General features: G+C 36.3%; 1 protein-coding gene across 1 annotated transcript; it reads right to left on the bottom strand.

Annotated features, from left to right (window-relative positions):
* Positions 1 to 585: 585 nt before the first annotated feature.
* sts (steroid sulfatase (microsomal), isozyme S) lies at positions 586 to 19,963 on the bottom strand. The gene is made up of 10 exons (XM_052545650.1): positions 19,801 to 19,963; positions 19,005 to 19,164; positions 18,492 to 18,613; positions 18,016 to 18,138; positions 10,225 to 10,639; positions 5,831 to 5,967; positions 4,439 to 4,576; positions 4,129 to 4,288; positions 3,720 to 3,841; positions 586 to 1,263 (listed from the first exon to the last, which is right to left on the bottom strand). Exons 1-10 carry the CDS (start codon positions 19,919 to 19,921, stop codon positions 881 to 883), a joined length of 1,881 nt encoding a protein of 626 aa, XP_052401610.1. The 5' UTR covers positions 19,922 to 19,963; the 3' UTR covers positions 586 to 880.
* Between the last annotated feature and the right edge of the window lie 430 nt (positions 19,964 to 20,393).

Raw genomic sequence — 20,393 nt, 5'->3', positions numbered from 1 at the left:
GGTATTGAGTCGTTACCGGTTGCAGGCTAGATCAAAGCTTATGAGCATAAAGGTAGTAATTACTGCTTCACAAAATCCCTGACCTTACAATGTTCAATCAGGATGATGCATCTCCAGACTAGGAGGAATACAGAACTCAGAACAGAGAACCTGGCTGTGCTTGCAAACCCAGATGTGCTATCTTGGTACAAATTTGTGTAGAAAATGTTTTGTTTTCCTTTCATTTTCATCTCTTTTTTTCAGACCTATATAGGATATTCTGATTCTTTATTTATTTATTTATTTTACAGAGATATTGCATTAAAATTCATTTAAATCAGCCAAATTTGAGTTAATTTTTGGAAGGCAAAAATTGACCATTGACTGCCGTCAATAGATTAGCGATGTATGTAGCACAGCTCACACAGAAGTCGCTACCAAGCAACTTTTGTTGCAAACATGCCGGATCTGAGTGAACCCATTTTCTTGCCCTGCAAAATTGCCAATTTTGTGGAAATTACAGCATTTCATCCACAAAATACTCCGAACAACTTTAATGTGACCGCAATTTTAAATTAGTAGGTAAGCTAATGTTGTAGGGACAACTTTTTTTTTAATTAGTCATTTTTACTCATCCTCATTTTGTTCCGAATTTGTATGACTTTCTTATTTTCTGTTTAGCATAAAAGAAGATAGAAATGCAGACAATGAAGTAGTAAAAACTGTTCGGTTAACAGTCTTCTTTTGTGTTCTACAGAGAAATTGAGTCATACAGGTTTGGGATGACATGAGGGTGAGTAAATTATTTTTTATTTTAATTATTTATTTTTTATATGAACTATCCTTTTGAGTATTACATGCCCTTCCTGTGCATTAAAGCCATATGATTCTGATTACCTGACTATTCTTTTCTTTTTCGTAGCTTCTCTATTTGATGATCTCTTTCACACGTGCACAGCTGACTGAGAGAGGAGCAGCAGGGCTGAAGCCAAGGCTTCCATACTATTTGCAGAGGAGAAACCTGTACTGGGACAGGCTTCAGACTCTCTGCATGACGGTTTACTGCTGCCCTTATGACCTCCAGAACTGAGAAGAACTGGGGCTCAGTGTCTGGACTAAGGGGGGTGCTTTCGGTCGGGTCTTTCGACAGGTCATAAAGCAGTGGAGGGTCATGTAACGTAACAAATGGCTTGATGCAGAGGCAGATATGAGTGTGGAAGCAGGCAGAGCTGTTCTCTGGGTAGAAGTCAGGGGTAAATAAAAAGGCCTTCCAGATTGCATTACCTGAAAAAAAAAAAAAGAGAAATCCAGCTTGTAAACAATGTAAACAATCAGTCATCACCTTTATCTAACAATTTTTTCAATCATTTACAGTGAAAAATCTTATCTTATCTAACCTTACCTACCCATTAAAATGTGTGTGTGTGTGTGTGTGTTTGTGTTTATATTGGTGCTGTAAAACTGTTCAACCTGCATCCAAAATAAAAAGTTTGTGTTTACATAATGTTATCCTGTGCACTTTATCCATAAAGCAATTTTAACTTTTAGTTTAGTTGTAATCTATTTTTTGCACAATACATACATCATCTAGACTTCAAAGTAACATGCGCAATGGGGACTTCATATACTACTCAACTAATATACTATTTAAATCAGTAATTAAGAGTGTCAAAACAGTTGTTAAAATGTTATAATAATATCCTTAATTAACCTTAGTTAATGCCTTAACTAGCATTAAATAACACTGAACAATACATTTGTTACAGTATTTATGAATCTTTGTTAATTGTTTGTTAGTAAACAAAAACACCTATTCATTGTTAGTTGCAATCCTGCAAGCTCAGGATCATTAACTAATCTAAACAGATACCAGTTTTGATAAGCACATGTTGAAATAAACATTTACTATGTTACTTAAAGGGATAGTTCACCCAAAATTGAAAATTGTCATTAATGACTCACCCTCATGTTGTTCCAAACCCCTAAGACCTCCATTCATCTTCGGAACACAGTTACACAGTACACTGACTGAACTGCTGTGAAGAGAAAACTAAGAGATGAACACCGAGCCGAGCCAGATAACGAACGAAAGATTGACTCGTTCTTGAGTCAAGAACCGGTTGCATCGGTTTTCGGATCACCAGTAGTGATGGGAAGTTTGGTTCCTTTCCCGCGAACTGGTTCTTTCAGACAGTTCGATTCAATAAACCAGTTGAAGAAAACGATTCACCATTTCTTTTGTGCTCGACGTAATTGGCGATGATTGCCCTTGATTCAAGCCTTTGGTTTACCTGCGCTCATAACATTAGCTGTGTCGGTCTGCTTCACGCTGAATCACACATGCGCAGTATCATCAGCTCCTCGGTTCTTGAATTGGACACGTCCGACACAAACGGTTCTTGACTCGAGAACGAGTCAATCTATTGTTCGTTATCTGGCTCGGCTCGGTGTTCATCTTCAGTTCTCTCTTCACAGCAGTTCAGTCAGTGTACTGTTTGAGTAAATGAATTACTCCGGGATATTGATTTGTTTAAACTCAGAGGGAGTGTCCGCCACATTAAAAAAAAAAGTTAACAGCTTAAGTCATTTGTGGATTAATGCGTATTGGAGATGCAAACGGTTTCAAACAATTCAGTTTGATTTGGTAAACTGGTTCAAGAAGATCCGGTTACATCGAGTGATTCGTTTGCAAACCGGATATCACTAAACTGCGTAACTGTGTTTGGAACGCGCTCACAACAAACCCAGAAGAGAAGATTCTAACTGACCCTCTGATGTCACATGGACTACTTTGAAGATGTTTTTATTACCTTTCTGGACATGGACAGTATACCATACATACGTCTTCAATGGAGGGACAGAAAGCTAAAATATCTAAAATATCTTAAACTGTGTTCCTGATGAACGGAGGTCTTGCGGGTTTGGAACGACATGAGGCGGAGTCATTACATAATTTTCAATTACATAATTTTTCTTTTTCTGTGAACTAACCCTTTAATGTTTGAAGTGCTGTATGTAGGATTGACACAGAGTGGTTGAAATAAGTATTGCAGTCCAAATTCAAAATATTGCACAGGGTTTTCTTCACCCGGCACCTCCTCCTCAGACTTGACGCACGCACACAGGTTGCCAGATTGATGACACCAACAGGAACGAGCGCACTTGACGATGAATAAAATTAAATGTGCTGTGGGATGTCGAAATACAACTGGGTAAGCTGGCAGTGGGCAGGTTTCACAAACCAAAACAAAGACCGACATTAACAAGTATGTTACCTTAGCATGTTTCATAAATATCTTAAGCTTTAGTAGTCAAACACTTACATACAGCACTTTTAACTAAGGAATAGTTCACACAAAGATGAAAATGTTTTCATCATTTACTTACCCTCATGTTGTTCCAAACCTGTATACGTTTCTTTCTTTTGCTAAACACATGCGAAAGAAGGTATTTTGAAGAACCAAACAGTTGTTGGCTCCCTTTTAACTTCCAGAATATGGAAAAAAATGCAATCGAAGTCGATGGGGACCATCAACTGTTTGATTACCAGCATACTTCAAAATATCTTCTTTTATGTTCAACATAAAAAAAGAAACTCATACAGGTTTGGAATGACATGAGAGTAAGTAAATTATGACAAAAAATTTTTTGGGGTGAACTATTTCTTTAAGGAAGTTTATTGTTACCAAATAGCAGTCAGTTACAACCCATCACAAGAGTGTATTAAATTTAGCACTCACTGTTAGGTGGGTGCCATCTGACAGCATTCAGCTGGGCATTGCAGTAATGAAACATAAATTCATGTTCAGAACGCTCCACTTGCCCTTGCAACAGAGGCATGAGATCATGACCATCAATGACTCTGCAATGGAAACAAGTGGTAATGCACAGCAATTATCAGCCTAGTTATTGAGTCTATTTAGCAGTATGAATATCCATAATACAAAACATCATTATTCTATACTACACTACCAGGGATACATTTATCTAACAAAGTGCCTGAATTTTTTTTTTTTAATCTACTGATTTCTGTATATCCCAATATTTCAGTCTACCTCCAAATTAGTTGCATCTATTGTATCTGCATCTGTCGTCTCTGTAACCAAATCTTTGACTGGCAGATCTTGTTGCTAGGCGACAAGTTCTCACCTGTCGCTGGGTTTGGAAACACCAGCTAAATTCAGCACTGTTGGGAAAATATCCATGTTGCTTGTGGGCTCATCAATGACCTTCCCGGCAGGTAAGACACCTGGCCAATGAAGAATCCCCGGTATCCGAATCCCACCTTCCCAGTTAGTTGACTTTCCAGCTGCTCGAGAGACAGCAAAGGAGGTGAAACTGCATATTGTTAGTGTTCACCTCATATTTAAAACTGAAAATAATGTTAAAATGTGATCATTTGTCCAAGGTTTGGTAAACTAGCTCTCAGATTCTAAGAACAAATCATCAGACAGAATACCTTTGTATATGCCACTATAACCCCCATGCATCTCTCCGTGAATGGAAATCTCTTCTAGATGAGGCCCCTGATCTGAAGTCATGTATACCAGTGTGTTTTCCTTCAAGTTTAAGCGCTCCAAAGTCTGCATGATCTGACCTAAAAACGGCAAAAAGACTCTGACAATTCAAATTGACCAATCAATCAATATTAAAAATACTAAAACCAACCTGGTGCAACATTTGGCTATAACTACTGGGAAAGTTACATTTTCCAGTGCAGTGTAGTACTTTATGAATTTTTACCAAAATTCTCATCAACTTACAACTGAGAACACCACAAGCATTTTATAAAGGTGCATACATTGCCTTTAGTTGTGACTGTCTGATTTAGTGGCTTATTCTCTTCTTTAATTAAAATTTGCATTTTATTATTATTATTATTATTATTATTATTATCATCATCATCATTATTAAAAGACAGTTTACCCCCCAAAAAGCCAATTCTGTCGTAATTTACCCTCATGTCATTCCAACCCTGTATATTTCCTTATTCTGCACAACACAAGAGATCACATTTTGGTAACTAAGCCATTTCTTATAATATCTGCTTTTATGTACTACAGAAGTCATGCAGGTTTGGAATGAAATAAAGATGAGTAAATGATGACAGAATTGTCATTTCTGGATGGACTATCATTATGTTTCCTTTAGGGAATGCAAATCTAGTTTATGATGTTACACTAATTAGTTTCTGCAATCCACCTGTGTCAAAAAAACAATGCACTTGACTGATTGTTAGTTGTCATTCTAAAAATAAAATAAAAATAAAAACCTTGAACTCTTTAGGTTACAGATAAATTGTGCCTAGACATGGATTTCTTTAAAATGTCTTGTTACCTCCAAAACTTAAAATGCACAGTCCAATTACCTGGTTACCAGCTTGTGGTTTGCAACTGACAGAAAAATCAATTCATTCCTTCTGCTTATTCCCCAGAACACTCAAGTATGACTAAGAGAACTGTCCTTCACTTTAAAACTCTGATGACAGTATGCATTCAGTGCTATATACAATGTCACTTTTGCATTTATATGGTAGCTATACTAATTTTTTACTAGATTGTTTTACTAGATATTTTTAGAAACCATTCATTGTGCCCTTTTAAGAGACACACTCGTTGGTTTATGATGAATTCTTTCTGGGCTCAGCTCCCTCAGAAAATTAATTTAGCAAATACAATAAGTATACCTTAATTAAAGGCAAAATACAGCAGAAACAAGTAGTACAGTTTGAGATAATGGCATATTAACAAGACTTTCCCTGTAAAACCAAAAGGCAATTTATTGCACTAATTTTAATTAGCAGCATTTTTAGATTATTGACGTGACAAGTAAAAAGTCATTTAGTACCTACCTACACTCCAGTCTACTTCCATGACAGCATCACCATAGAGGCCATGCTGACTTTTTCCCCTGAAGAGAGGAGAAGCAAATAGTCCAGTGTGGACTTGTAGGAATGAGAAGAAGAGCAAGAATGGTCTCTCTGAATTCCTTATATAAAAAAAAAAAAACAAAAAAAAAAATCTTTATTTGCCATTGGACAAACACAAAGCACATCATTTCAAGGTTGTGTTATGCCATCAAACCAAGGATTAGAGTCTGGCTTTAAGGGGTTTGCTTTTATGTGAGTTTTCACAAGGCTTTGTTTTACATTAAGGCAATGTCTATACAGTGTCTTACAGTCCATATAATACTCCAAGTAGAGAATTAAACTTGGTCATTACTAGTGGTCGACCGATATATCGCAAAGGCCGATATAAGTCGTATTATATCATTTAAATCGCATTTTTATAATTTAAACAATTCTTTGAATGACCAATGAACATTTAATTTCGCAAACCTTGCAAACTTAGTCAAATCAAGTTGTGAGATCTTGTCAAGTGTGCATTTTCTTTTACCCTGCATGATAACGTGTTGTCTGCATGTCAATTGGTCGGTGCAAATTTAATATGGACAGGAGAAGAGTTTAACCTCACTGGAGATGTGCGATCGTCAAACTTTAAACTCATGATTTCAAACTATGCTGTACTTAACCATTTGCCCTCTGTCAAATTGATGACATTTTCACTATGTAAAATGACCATTACCTCGGCTTTATTTTCAAAAAAAAAATATGATTCCCAATGCACATAATGCAAAAAAGCTGTTGGTTACAGCGTTTACTTTCTTCTCAATTGTATTTTTATTAAATATTAATTCGTGAAAATACATTGTCATCTAAAGTGTAATAGAACTACATATAACTTTCCAAGATATCGGCATCAGCTGTCAGAAAAAGCAATATCAACGACAAGTCATTTCTAAATAAATCTTTTATCAGTCCAGTCGCTGAAAACTAACATTTTCCAATAAACAGACTCTCTGTGATACAGGTAAGAGTTCACAGAAAAATTAACATTCTGACATGATTTACTTATGTGTTCAATCCCATATGACTTCCTTTCTTCCGCTGAAATCCATTTAAAATCTTCTGAAGCAATGCAATAAAGTAAGATCATTATTCAGAAAAATTACACTTTTATGCCCTTGTGTCCTTTTTGAAGCTAGAAACCCTTAAGGCTGGAATACACAACATAACTTTTTCCTGTAGATTTTTTTCCTCTTTTTCCGCAGCGATTTGCAACTTGGAAGAGCCTGCGACCACTCTGCCGATATTGGTCAGTCATAGCTGACAAATTTCACAGAAAATCACAAAGCGTCTAATGTGCACAGACTGTGTTTTTAGTTGCAGACTATGATTCCATCCAGTCAGAGGATTTCAAACATATTTTAAGCAGATATTTTGATTATTTAGAACAAATACTGAATCTATTAAACAGGTGCACATTTCTGCAAGAGTTTGTTTTATAACAACTTCCAAGTGTATGACAGAGTGTTTTAAATTATGTTCCCATTTTATTTTTGTAGTGATTCTAGCATTTAGTTGAGTGATCTGCACTTTATTCAAAATCAACTTTTACACTGAAAAAAAATGAGTAATACAGGTTTGGAATGAAAAGGAGAACATAATAACAATTTTATTTTTGGGTGAACTCTACCTATTGAGGGTTAATCAAATTAATAATGCAGAGCGGCTTAAGCAAGACCTTCATTTCAATACAGACCTTTCAAAATGGATTGACAATTTCCCTTGATATTAAAGGAGTCATATGATGTGATTTCATTTTTTCCTTTCTCTTTGGAGTGTTACAAGCTCTTGGTGAATAAAAAAAATAAAATAAAAAAATAAAAATAAAAAAAGAGAGATATTCTTTATAAAAGTTAAGAGTCAACCACTCCAACCTAAATATGGTTAATTCTAACTTATGTATACGTCACTGTGTGGGAAGATTTGCATAATGCCCCCCAAATATTCCAGGAAAGAAAGAAGGCCTAATGTTGATTCTCGTTGTAGTATTGTTGCTGGCGCCATGTTGTGGAGATGCTGTGTGCTTTGTTGTGAAAGTTAAACTACTTTCTTTGGCCTTCCAAAAGAGGACACAACTAGAAATCAGTGGTTAAGTTGTATTTACAACACTGTGGAACAGTTCAACCCAAATATTCAGATGTGTGCAGCACATTTTATGGAGGACAAGGACTGTTTCCTGAGAGAGTAGCCTACAATGTTGGTGTCGGTTGGTGTTTCTATAAAGTGGGGCAATTCCAACTTTGCAAGAAAAGTCTGGGACTTTTGAGTCACAGCCTCTAAGTTATTTTTCATATTTAAAGAATTAGTCACTGACGATTCAAATGCGAGTTTTGAGCAGTGGAGAGTAGCGCCTGTTGTTGGTCGTTTGTCCGATCACAAATGCAATCATGGTTTTATGTTTAAGCAGTGCGATATGCAAAAAAATGCGTAAAAAAAAAAAACTGTATAAAATCATTATAATCCATAATTATGTCCCCACAGGATGAAAGAAAAACTTTGCATGTAATGGGATTAATTGTTAGGGCTGTGACGGTGGCTGATTTTTACCACCGCGGTAGTCATGGACCAACAACCGCCGGTGGCGCGGTGTTGATAAAAAAAAAAAAAATGATATATATACACATATATATATATATATATATATATTAATGTATAAATATATTAGTGTCAAAATGTGCTCGTTAACGATGGCGATATTTATTTTTTTCAGTTTAATGTATTCAAAATATTTAACGTAGGGGCGTGGATGGCATGACAAGAAGTGAATTTATTCAGTCGCAGAATGACTGAAGAGGAGACGTTTCAGACACGCGCTCCTCTTCACTTTATTATCAGGTGCAAGTAAAGCGAGTTCGGAAACGGTCCTGTGCTCAAAGGCGCCATTGCAGGCTTCCTTTGTGCGTATCCTTTCATATCAAACTGCGAAATAAACTATCTGCAAGCAGTGTCGTGGTCAGTTCATGGAATTACCAAAAAAGGTGATTAAAGCTGACTTAAACTGTGCATGCATGTAATTTATTTTATATATATATATATATATATTATATACAGGATATATTTATATATAGCATATATATATATATATATATATATATATATATATATATATATATATATATATATATATATATATATATATATGCACGTCTATGAAATCAGCCCAGCATTGTCTCACTAATCTAACACATCCTATTTAACTCGTCAGTTCGTGTTTGTTTGAGATTTTTCTGTCAGTGAACGCCGCCTGCAAAACACTAAAATAAATACAAAAAAAATAATGCAGTTACGGACGCGAGCGCGCAGCGTGACAAAATACTCATTATAATCATTGATGCTACATTGGATGCAGCACAACACGACATGATAAATCCCCGTCCGGTCTGTGAGGTACTGACACAGAGTTCAAATGTCCTGTGTAGACACTAAACAGACTGTTGCATCGCGGTGGTGTTGCGTCCGGTTTACTTTTCCGCCACCAATAGAGCTCAATAACTCCTCATCTGCACGCACTCTCTTTGAAATAGGAATCGTTGCCATATTTCTTGTTATCATTTTTATTTATCGCTGTCTTGTTTGTATTTGACCAGTTTGGAAAAAGCCTCACCAAACCTCACCAGCCAGCGTTTGCGATCACGAGAACTTGTGCAAACGCAGATGGGTGACATGAATGCAGATGGCTCAACACTAAATTAATGTGCTGAATACATAAACTATTTTCCTGCGCTCAAATCTGCTAATCTAAAGGAAACGCTGTGTTTGAGGTAATTTGTTAATTACCATATACTTAAAATTTGCAACTATTACAGTTATTACACTTATATACAAAATTTTGTATTATGCTTGCTATAGAGTGTGTGACGTCAAATGCACTACTGCCGATGGCAGTAGACAACCGCGGTGGCAACCGACCATCGCGGTGACGCGGTTGTCACAGCAACCGTCACAGCCCTATTAATTGTTTTTGTGTTGTCACACCGGGACAAATGGCATCACAGTATAGCAAGGGGTGGAACGTTTCCATCACACGCTTGAGGTATTCAGCCAATCACAACACACTGGACAGCTGGCCAATCAGGGCACACTTTGCTTTTCAGACTGATGAGCTTCATAAAAATCGATGTGTCTCAGAGAGAAGGGTTATAGAGGAGAAACAATAATGTACATTATGTGAAAAATAATGTTTTTTTTGTTTTGTTTTTTACCTTAAACCACATAAACAAATAGCATTACACCAAATACACAAAATAATGTTCTTTTTAGCAACTTCATATGACCCCTTTAATTCAGTCACTGCATTCCTTAAGCTAAATAAGCAAAGTGTAAAAAATGTGGACACATACCTTTCCAGAAACTCTATGGCTTCACTGGTCATCCTTTGTGTGAGATATTCTGATGTATATGGTTGCTCCACAATATTTTGCCCTCGCATGACAAAGCAATTTAGATTGGGGAATGTGTACACCAACAAACTAAAGAGACTCACCACTACCCCTACCAGGACTAGAAAACCAAAAACTACCCTCCTGGGCACAGTTATCATCCCTTTAATATGGAGTAACACCAGGGAAACTAGACCAATACTAAGGGCCTTGTATGGGATGTAACCATGGACGAAATGTAGAACAGAGCCATGTCCAGGCTGGCAGTCCCGAAGGTGTGTCATAATGGTGCCATAGAAGTAGTCAAAGCCATGAGAGTTAGGATGGTGGCAGTGGTCAGCACTGTCTTCACAGTTGAGACCCAAGTGCCACTTCCCTAAAAAAAAAAAAAGAAAGAGTTTATAAAAATCAACAATTGATTTAATGAGTGGCAAACCATTACAATAAAACAGGGATCCCCAAATCATAAGCATTGAGGTCCACTTTCCTGCTGAGTTTAACTCTAACCCTATTTGAACACACCTGAACAAGCTCCTGACATTTGCTCAATATCACCATGGAAAATGTTCAGTGCAGTCTGAACCTCAGTGTGCTTATCAAATCACAAAATGCTGCAAAATAAATAAGTCTGTACTCTGCATATCAGAATGAAGCATGGCACTGTGTTAATTTACACTGATGCAGTTTATCATCCAGTGTTTTCAGAGTTTCACTGGTTCGCTTAATTTTCCAAAGTCAAATAATTTCGAACTTTTTCTGAACAGAAGTTTTGTAAACATAGAAACTTTAAAGTTTCCCTGCGGTTTTCAATAATGTATTAGTAAATGGCAAAGTTAAGTTTTACTAACATTAATAAATGCTTTAGAATTATTTTTAATTTTAATTTGTTAATTAACTAATGTTAACTAACTAACTAATATATATATATTTATTTTTTTATTTTTTTTATTTTTTTTTTTCATTTCACAGAACAGTTATTACATAGTAATATATTTCTGTCTGAGCTAATATTAACAATAATATTAGTACTCAAATAGTTTGGCTTCCTAGAAATAAAAGTGTGAACATAATATAGGCATTTTCATAACAGTCCACAAAACTGACCACAGGTAACTTTTCCTTCATCAAATTGGTAACTGAAAAGAGAATGTACTTCTTAATTTTGCTCCTAAAGTGCTCCAGATTGATGCATGGACTTTCAAATATTCCGACATATATGTAAATCTGTGTCTTACTTGCTTTATTTGTCTCACCAATTGGTTCACATTTTTTCACATAGACATTTACCTGCAAACAGCCAAAATTTCCTAGGTTTGCCTGAGACACAGGACTCACAAATATCAAACAATAGCTTTTGGGCTCTCACTTGCCCCTTGGGTGTTACAGGAGGCTTTGAGACATGTCGGTTTTAGAGCGTCTGCTCATTTAGACAATCTGCTTCTCTGAACTCCCTCTCAGAACGAGGAAGGGACAAGCAAATTCCTTCAGGATCTGCCTTTGTCTGTTGGGCCTAATGGTTTGGACGTGGGCTGTTATTCTCCTGGGGTTTTTGCAAAACATGGGTTTAGAAAGCAACAGAACATTTGTGTGCCCACCCTTACCTCAACTGGCAGCCTGCGTGCAGGACTCCTCATTTCTAAAAACTGTTAGCTAATTAAGTCCCGTTTCACCGGGAAAAATCGATAAACATGAACACAAATTTTTGTTTGAGGGCAGAGTAGCAAAGGGCTTACGGCCCCCATAATTTCAAAGGCCACATAAATTACCTTGAATTACACTTACTGCTTTTTGGTTTTGAAACTCTGCACACTTTCACTGAAAACACTGCATTTTGGTCAGATCAGACAACACCACAGCGGTGGCATGCATAAATCAGCAGGAGGACACCCACTCATCACATCTGAGTGGAGGAGTGCACGTTCCCATTCATTATATGCAAGTCTAATCAACTGGTGAATAAAGTGTGCGAGAGATACGAATTTGTCATTTTATGAAGGACGCAGAATGTCTAAAAGCCACTAAACCCATTCTGGGATCTAACTGAGATTTTGAACACACTAACTCAGCCCCCTTTTGAACCTAAAGTTCCAGTGATTTCCCACAAAAGATGAAAATCATATACCGTTTCCTGCAAAGAGAGTTAGCAAGCTGCATACTCTATCACTCTAAACCAGTTGCATGCAAGTACTTTATTTTCCCGCCTTTTCCTTTTTTTTAGTCCCTCAAGCCGAATCCACATTACTCCGGTGAGCCAGTTATTTTTTGTATTTGCTCTTCTGTACAGCTGCTAGCTTTTTATCCAGTGCTAGATCATACAATATCACTGATTTCTGAGACACAGGACAACATCAACTACATAAATGAATAAACAAACAATCAATTAGAAAATCAATCATGGAATTATTTTGAATTATTGAGTTAAACATGTTCAGAGGTTTTGGTGAAACCTTCCCCTTATTCCCTTTTCCCACAAAATGTGCTTTCCTTGCCATTGTCAACATAAACAAGCAGATATGAATGTCATATCTAATATTTTTTTATAATTATTGACAAAACTAGCATATAAATGAATTTTTTTTTTTTTTTAAAGGCACAAATTAAAAGTGACAGTTAATAATTTACAAAATAAATAAAATACTGTTCTTTTAAACATTTTTATTCATTGCAGAATTAAGATTCCACCAAAATATGAAGCAGCACAACAGTTTTCAACATTGATGATAACAAGAAATGTTACTTGAGCAGCAACATTTCTGATTTCTTGTGTGATGCTGAATACTGAAGTAATGGATGCTGAAAATTCTGTTTTTCATCAGAGGAATAAATTACATTTTAAAATATATTCAGAGAGGAAACAGTTATCAGGGTTCCCAAACCTTGGTTCACTTCAAATTCAAGGACCTTTCAAGGGCTTTCCAGGTCCAATACCCTCATATTCTTAATGTGGGGACACATTTCAAGTGAGAGCAAGGTTACATTGTGTTACCACCTATAGAGCAGTGATTCTCAAACACATTCCTGCAGGACGCCCATCACTGCACATTTTGCATCTCTCCTTTGTCTGGCACACCCATTTCAGGTCTGTGAGCCTCTACTAATGAGCAGGTGACCTGAATCAGGTGTGTTTGATTAAGGAGACATGCAAAATGTGCAGTGAAGGGGGTCCTCCAGGAATGTGGTTGAGAACCACTGTTATAGAGTGTCAATTCGGTGTCTACAGTTAAGTATACGTATAAAAGGTGAATAAAGATATAATAATAGTAATAATCACATTTGTTTTGCTGAACCTATGTGCGATTATTCTAAAAATAAAGTTTAATGTCATACAAACAATTGCACGCATTTTAATACACAAAGCATCGGCCGAGTAAATTTTACCACTATAGAATTGTTACTAATGATTTGTGCAAAAAGAATGATTAATGTGTTACTTGTATTGTCTAGATGGCCATACGGGGTATGACTGCGAATACAGGACAAACTGCATTCCGTATAGCTTTCATATAGAACACTTCTCTGATGCCTTAAATACGGGACAATTCTGCATTATACTGAATGGTTGGCAACCCTATTTTGCATGGATTTTACTGAAAAGAGCTTAGGCTCATGCAACCAGAAGTTTTAAATATATGAATATGGTTTTATGTTTTTCTTGCCTCACGGGTTTACATCTTAACAAGCAAAGCAATTCAACATTAATTTCACGGGGCATCTGTGAAACGTTGAGGTACAATCGTAGTAGTTTTGTGCGAGCGTGAATGTCATGGCAAAGTACCTCACTTGGGAAACACTTAACGTAACATGTAAATGTGCATAACTAATGAAAATCAAGCAAGCTATGCATAGGCCTTGATGTGTTGGCATAATAACACATTAGCAGACCAGAGGGAATAATATGGATTTTTTTTTTTTACAGAAAACTTCTTGCACAAAATAAATTCAAGTACTTTCAAGGACCTGTATCTATGTATGTTTATTTTAAAAAACTTTTCAGGGCCTTGAAAAAAAATTTCAGATTCAAGGATTTCAAGGACCTGTGGGAACCCTGAGTTATTTCATTTTGCAATAGTATTTCACAATTTTACTGTAGTTTTGAGCAAGTAAAATCCAGTCTTAGTTAAATAAGATATTAAAAGTTTTGAACAGGAGGTTTCATAAATATTTAAATAATGCATAGCTACATTTCTTTCGATCTTGACTATCTTTGTCTATAGGAAGTATAAATTATAGTCTGAGAATAGAGGTTTTTAGTAATAATTTTGATTAATAAAATAATATAATAAAATGGTGTGTGTGTGTGTGTGTGTGTGTTTGTGAGAGAGAGAGAGAGTGTGATAAAAGCATTCTATTCCTAATCTTGGATTATATTATATTCCTAATTTTGCATTATTTTCAAAGGGGAAATGTTGCTATTTTCAAATCCTGCTTTCTAAATTAAATAATAAAGACAATTTATTGACATCTCTTGTTCCATGTCCCAAGAATCAGTGATACAAATTATAATAGTGTGAGCTTGCCACCCCGGGAGATCTTAAGCAATCAATCTACACCATAGATGCCATTTAAAAGGGTACTCCACCCTAAAATGAAAATGTTGTCATTGTCAATTACTCATGTCATTCTAAACCCGTAAGATTTCCGTTCATCTTCGGGACACAAATGAAGATATTTCTGATGCATCCTGAGGCCGGGTTCACACCGCAAGTTTCAGCAGAGCAGAAGCAGCGCGTTAGCAGCAGGTAGGCAGAGCAGAAGCAGCGCGCGCCTATTTTGCTTTCACACCGGCAGCGGAGGCAGCGCGCAACTGAACAGCAGATTTTGGTCAGAGTGCTCTATAATGGGTACGTTTGCATTGCTTTATTTCTCATTTAAAATACATTTAAATAAAAAGACTAGGCAAGAAGCTTTTTTAATTAATAATTTAATTGTTACTTTTGTTGGATCTTTGTTTTGCTGTCTTTGTTTTCCGTGCAGTACGTGTTGTTGATAGAAGAAAGGCCATCGCACTATATTTGTTATTAAGGAGACTAAAAAGACCCAGACTTTGGGTTCATCCCATTAACCGACGTAGGAGAGAACATGGTGCATATTACCATCTTGTCACTGGGTTTGTTTGCAATTAAATTTACCAAAAAACACCCTGAAAACCAATTTAATAAACGGTTTTAAATTATGTGTATTGTAAATGGTTCACAGCCTTGACTTCCTGCTCATCTTGAAATCAGCATTTACTTGTTTATTATATATGCATGTATCACCTGCTTTTGTTATTTGTGTGCTTATGTGTAATTTAGAAATTGTAAATAAATGGTTCCAATTGAATCAATTTTGAATCAAATATTGAGTTGTTTGCTCGTGTGCCAGCGAAAGCGTCAAAAACACTATAAAATTAATTACCATCTGCAATAAGAGCCGCTGCAACTTCATCCCATGCTTTTTCCTTCTCCTGCAAGTCTTTATAAAGTACATTGTGTGGATCATAAAGAACTTGATATTTCTCAACTTCCACAATGAGACGAGTGTCGTCCATTATTGTCTTTCCAGGTGCACTCTGAAGACCACCGCCTGTGACACCACGTGCTGTTGTTTATGATTGTTAGCACGACATCCGTTCTTCTGCCAATACATAGGCCTAGTTAAAAGAATAGGACAACTACTAATAATAAATAAATCTCCAAGGCTAAGCTAGCAATATAAATTATTTAAAGTTGTTTTTGTATTTCGGCAAAATAGTCTATTTTTGGATAGAACTGTAAGTACTATAACAGATTTTGTAAAAAAAAAAAAAAATATTAAAAATAAAATTATAATAAAAAATAGAAAAATATGTGGTTTTAAATATCATAAATTTTTTATGTAATTTGCTAAGAACACAGTAGATATCATTAATGCAAATTTTGGGCAAATTTTCGTTTAAGTACATGTGTATTTTGGCCATGATCATGATCATTTTGGCCATGGTCACTTTATCTTCTATACATATTTTTTTATATTAATTTCCTTTTCGTAACATACTCTAGTTCTTGTTAAAACATCCTAGATGTGCTTTTTTTGTGCAGTTAGAGCACTTTTTGTGTGAAATCATATTTATTTTGTCCATCAAAGGTGTACTTTCACTTTAACTGAGCGTCAGCAGCGCAGTAAAAATAGACCCAGCGCCGAAACGATCGCGGCACTGCTGCTTCTGCTCTGCTTCTCGCGGCACTGCTGCTTCTGCTCTGCTTCTGCGTGCGGTGTGAACGCTCTCATCTGTTAACATAGGCACCGAAAAAAATACGCGCTGCTTCTGCTCTGCTGCAGCTTGCGGTGCAATGTAATTACCACAATCAAGGTCCAGAAACGTAGCAAGGAGATTGGTAAAATGATCCATGTGACATCAGGGGTTCAACCGCAATTTTACGAAGCTACGAGAATACTTTGTTCACAAAGAAAACAAAAATACCGTAATTCCTCTAATAAAAAACGGTAGTCAAATAAACGCTGGGCCTCTAAAAGTGGTCGGAGGCGTGGTCAACACAGACAAATAAAGGCCAGTCTAAAATAAAGGCGGGGGGAAAATTTGTGTGGATAATCAGCAGAGTTAGATAACAAACGTACACGCCCACTGTCGCTTTTTGGATCACCAGTACACTGAACCGAGAACAGTTTCTGTCAGACGCGTCCAATTCGAGAACCGATGAGCTGATGATACTGCGCATGCATGATTCCTCGTGAAGCAGACTGACACACAGTGCATCTGAACCGAACTGGTTCTTTTGTTGATTGATTCTGAACTGATTCTGTGCTAATGTTATGATCTCTGTCCACTGGAACGCTATCGCTTTTAATTTAAAACTAGTTATTTAAAACAATTACTTATCAAACAGATGGAATTAGAAATAAAGGCCTGCCTCCATTAAAAGCCTGCTTCAAATAAAAGCCTGTTACCTTCTGCAGTTCAGGTAAATAAAGGCCCCGGTTTTTATGTGACGAATTACAGTAACAGCTTTATTCAAAAATTCGACTCCTCTGCATCACCGTAGCACCATTGTGTAGCGTATCCACTGAACGCAAACAGTGTATGTTATTCTGTCAGCCGCACCAAACAGATACGTTTTCTGCACTTATTTACCTTAGATTTTATTGAAAACTACATATACATGTGTTGCGGCTGACACAGAACAGCCTATGCTGTTTGCGTTCAGTGGTTATTGTCCAAAACGGCACTACTGTGACAAATTAATCAATCAATTAATGACAATATTTATAATTTTTTTAATTTTGGGGTGGAGGAAACCTTTAAGTGCATATCACTCCAAAGATATAAGTGTCAAATCAGCTTGGACATCACTAAACCCAATCAAGAAATTTTATAGGTTGTATAATACTACACTGCTCTGAGTAAGTCCAAAGTTTATAAATAAATGATAGAATGAATGATGCATTCAATCTATAAAGAGATCATGAACAACAAAACCAGATTATCTGAACTACGTGCTTTTTGCAATATGAAGCTGTTTGCATTCCTAATGAGAGATTAAAAGATTTTAAGGTTAAAATTCTCTGATAATAGTGATTTCGACACACTTCACTCAGTCAGAACAAAAAAAGAGATGTTAAGAATTGTGCAATGACAGATGACCCTTGTCATTCCCCTGACTTGTCGGTCACCCACCACATTTATTGTCATCGGTCATGCCTGATGCTTTTCCCAGAGTGACATACTTTACAGGACCCTGTTAACGTATAACCAGAGTTATGGAAGTAACATACCAATTACAGCAGTAGAATAGCCTTGCCCTTTGACAGCCTTGGCAAAGGTGATTTCTTCTTGTGGAAGGCCTCCTGACGATGCAGAAAAGAGAAAAACTCCCATACGTCCAGTTGCTGCCATACCTATGGCATCCAAAAAAAAAAAAACAATACAAACCTAAACCAATGTTGAAAAGACAAACTGAACATTTTATTATGAACATGCTCCATAAATTACTTGGAAAAAATTAAAAATAAACAATGAATCCACTGAAGTACTACTAATAATATTATAATTACATTATTGTCATTATTATTGTAATAATATTAATATTAATAATAATAATAATAATACCTGTCCTGCTTATTATCAGCAATCTCACATACAAAGAATAGTGTCTTTTAACACTTTAACAGTAAGTCTCAGCAATGCTTTAAAAACAGTACATATTGCTTATTTCAGGCAGAACTCCATGTGCAGTAACTCCAGCACTGACCTGACCGAATCGGGTATCTGCCTGTGAGGAAGGCCGCCCTGCTGGGAGTGCAAAGTGGCGCAGCAGCTATGTGTTGGGTCAGTTTCACCCCTTCCAGAGCCAGTCTGTCAATGTTAGGCGTCCTGCGAGCCAGGACAACCACAACACAACACAGTCTCATTATGTCTCTGAGAGAGATGTCTATTCACCTGGGTTCCAAATTTAGGGATGCAATTATCTTTTAATCTTTTATACCATGGCAGAAACAAGCTTTCATACAAAATGTATTCATCTTTGAAACATACTGTATATGAACCAATACAAAAAAATAATCCAATGCAAGTCAAATTTAATGATCTTGAATTGTTCTTACACAGCATCTTCTGACACTGCTGGCCTAACTGTATATTATTTCACATGCAGAGTACATACACGTAACAACTAAAGCAATCCACAAGCCATAATCGGACAGTCTGTATTGATTTCCTGGAAGAACTCGGAATAAAAGCAATAAACTCAATTATATGAACAAACCTCAGCGTTGTGTTTCCGTAGCATCCAAGGTCTCCAATTCCTAAATCATCCACCATCATAAAGACAAAATTAGGTTTTCTTCCACTGTCTGCATCAGCAGTACAGAGAAGCAGCAGGCCAAGGGTCCAACGGATCCATGGAAGGGATTTCATTGTATACCCTGAAAGAGGATAACAGAAATTAGGTAACAGAAATTGAAAACAAATAACACTTTGTACTTCAAAATTTTTACCTTCATAATGTATATATATAGAGCCTGTTAAATGCTTGAATCTGATTGGCTGACCACCTGGTAATCACCACCCCGTGTGCCATTATTTTTTCTAATAATTCAATAGCTATTCGTCAAATATTCTTTGTGTGCGTTAAAATATATGTTCAAATTGAAATGGTCTTTTTATTATTATTTTTAATTACGTCATAAGTTTAAGTATATTTTGTATTATTACTGTAGTTTAGTACTTCAGCTCATAATTATTTTAATTTCAGTTACATATTGCTAACATATCCAAGTTTTGTTTTCAAATTTTTCATTTTATATTTATACGTTTTATATACAATTACAGTTTCAGTAAATAATTACAGCACTGCTGAAAACTTAATTTGAGCTACTGAATGGTACCCAATAACATTATGAGTCTTTAAAATAATATATAACTCACACTACTGAGTGCAATGGCCGAGCGTAATTTTTTTTTGCATTACTAAACAGGCTACTGAAATGTTAAAGTAGCCTATTCAAGATTTTTACCTACAGACTAAATACATTTTCTCCTTAAACGGTCGGTCTACCTACCTGCTGCATCCAGGACGAGAGAAATCATCTGACTGCTGCCACAAACTTTAACATCGCTGCAGATTCCAGTTAATGCATAACGTGCTCTAGTTTGGCGTAAACAAACATATGCTCGCGGCATAAGGAAGTGAGTGCAGAAGATCACATGCTTCACGTATGTTATATTGATTGGTCAACTGATAGAGCGGGAATTTGTTTTTATAATCAGTACTTTTGATCTTTAATCTTCTGTTTGTCATCCACAACACAGCGCTTTTCATTTTCAGCTTGATTTAAATGAAGCGTTTAAATAAAATGTCGAATAGGCCACTGTAGCAGTAATTTTCAGGACTGTTCTCTCCAATGAAACGGTCTTTGATTTCAGCTTCTGCTAACTTGTTGGGAGACCTTCGCCTGTGTTTTGTCAATTTGTCTTCCGCAACACGCTTAGAGATTCCAATTGTAGGTTTTCAGTGAAACAGCGCCACCTCTCGCTCATTTTTAATATACAAGGAAGCCAATCTTCCACCCTCTGTATCAGAATTTCTTCGGTCTTCTTGTTTTCATGACAGGCAAGAGATCATGCTCTGACAAGCTTGTCAAAACACAGTTTG

The sequence above is a fragment of the Carassius gibelio genome, chromosome B1 (genome assembly GCF_023724105.1).
Source record: "Carassius gibelio isolate Cgi1373 ecotype wild population from Czech Republic chromosome B1, carGib1.2-hapl.c, whole genome shotgun sequence".
NCBI lineage: Eukaryota > Metazoa > Chordata > Actinopteri > Cypriniformes > Cyprinidae > Carassius > Carassius gibelio.
Note: the sequence above shows the minus strand (reverse complement) of the source record. Positions and strands in the feature narration are given on the sequence as shown.

Bases quoted from the DNA above. Each gene is read 5' to 3' on its own strand.
- sts (XM_052545650.1), bottom strand. From the start codon at position 19,921: ATGCCGCGAGCATATGTTTGTTTACGCCAAACTAGAGCACGTTATGCA. The intron at 4,577-5,830 runs GTAGGTACTAAA...TGCCGTTTTTAG, and splicing joins GGAAGTAGACTGGAGTGTAG to GTCAGATCATGCAGACTTTG. The intron at 3,842-4,128 runs GTGAGAACTTGT...TTTCCATTGCAG, and splicing joins GTTTCCAAACCCAGCGACAG to AGTCATTGATGGTCATGATC.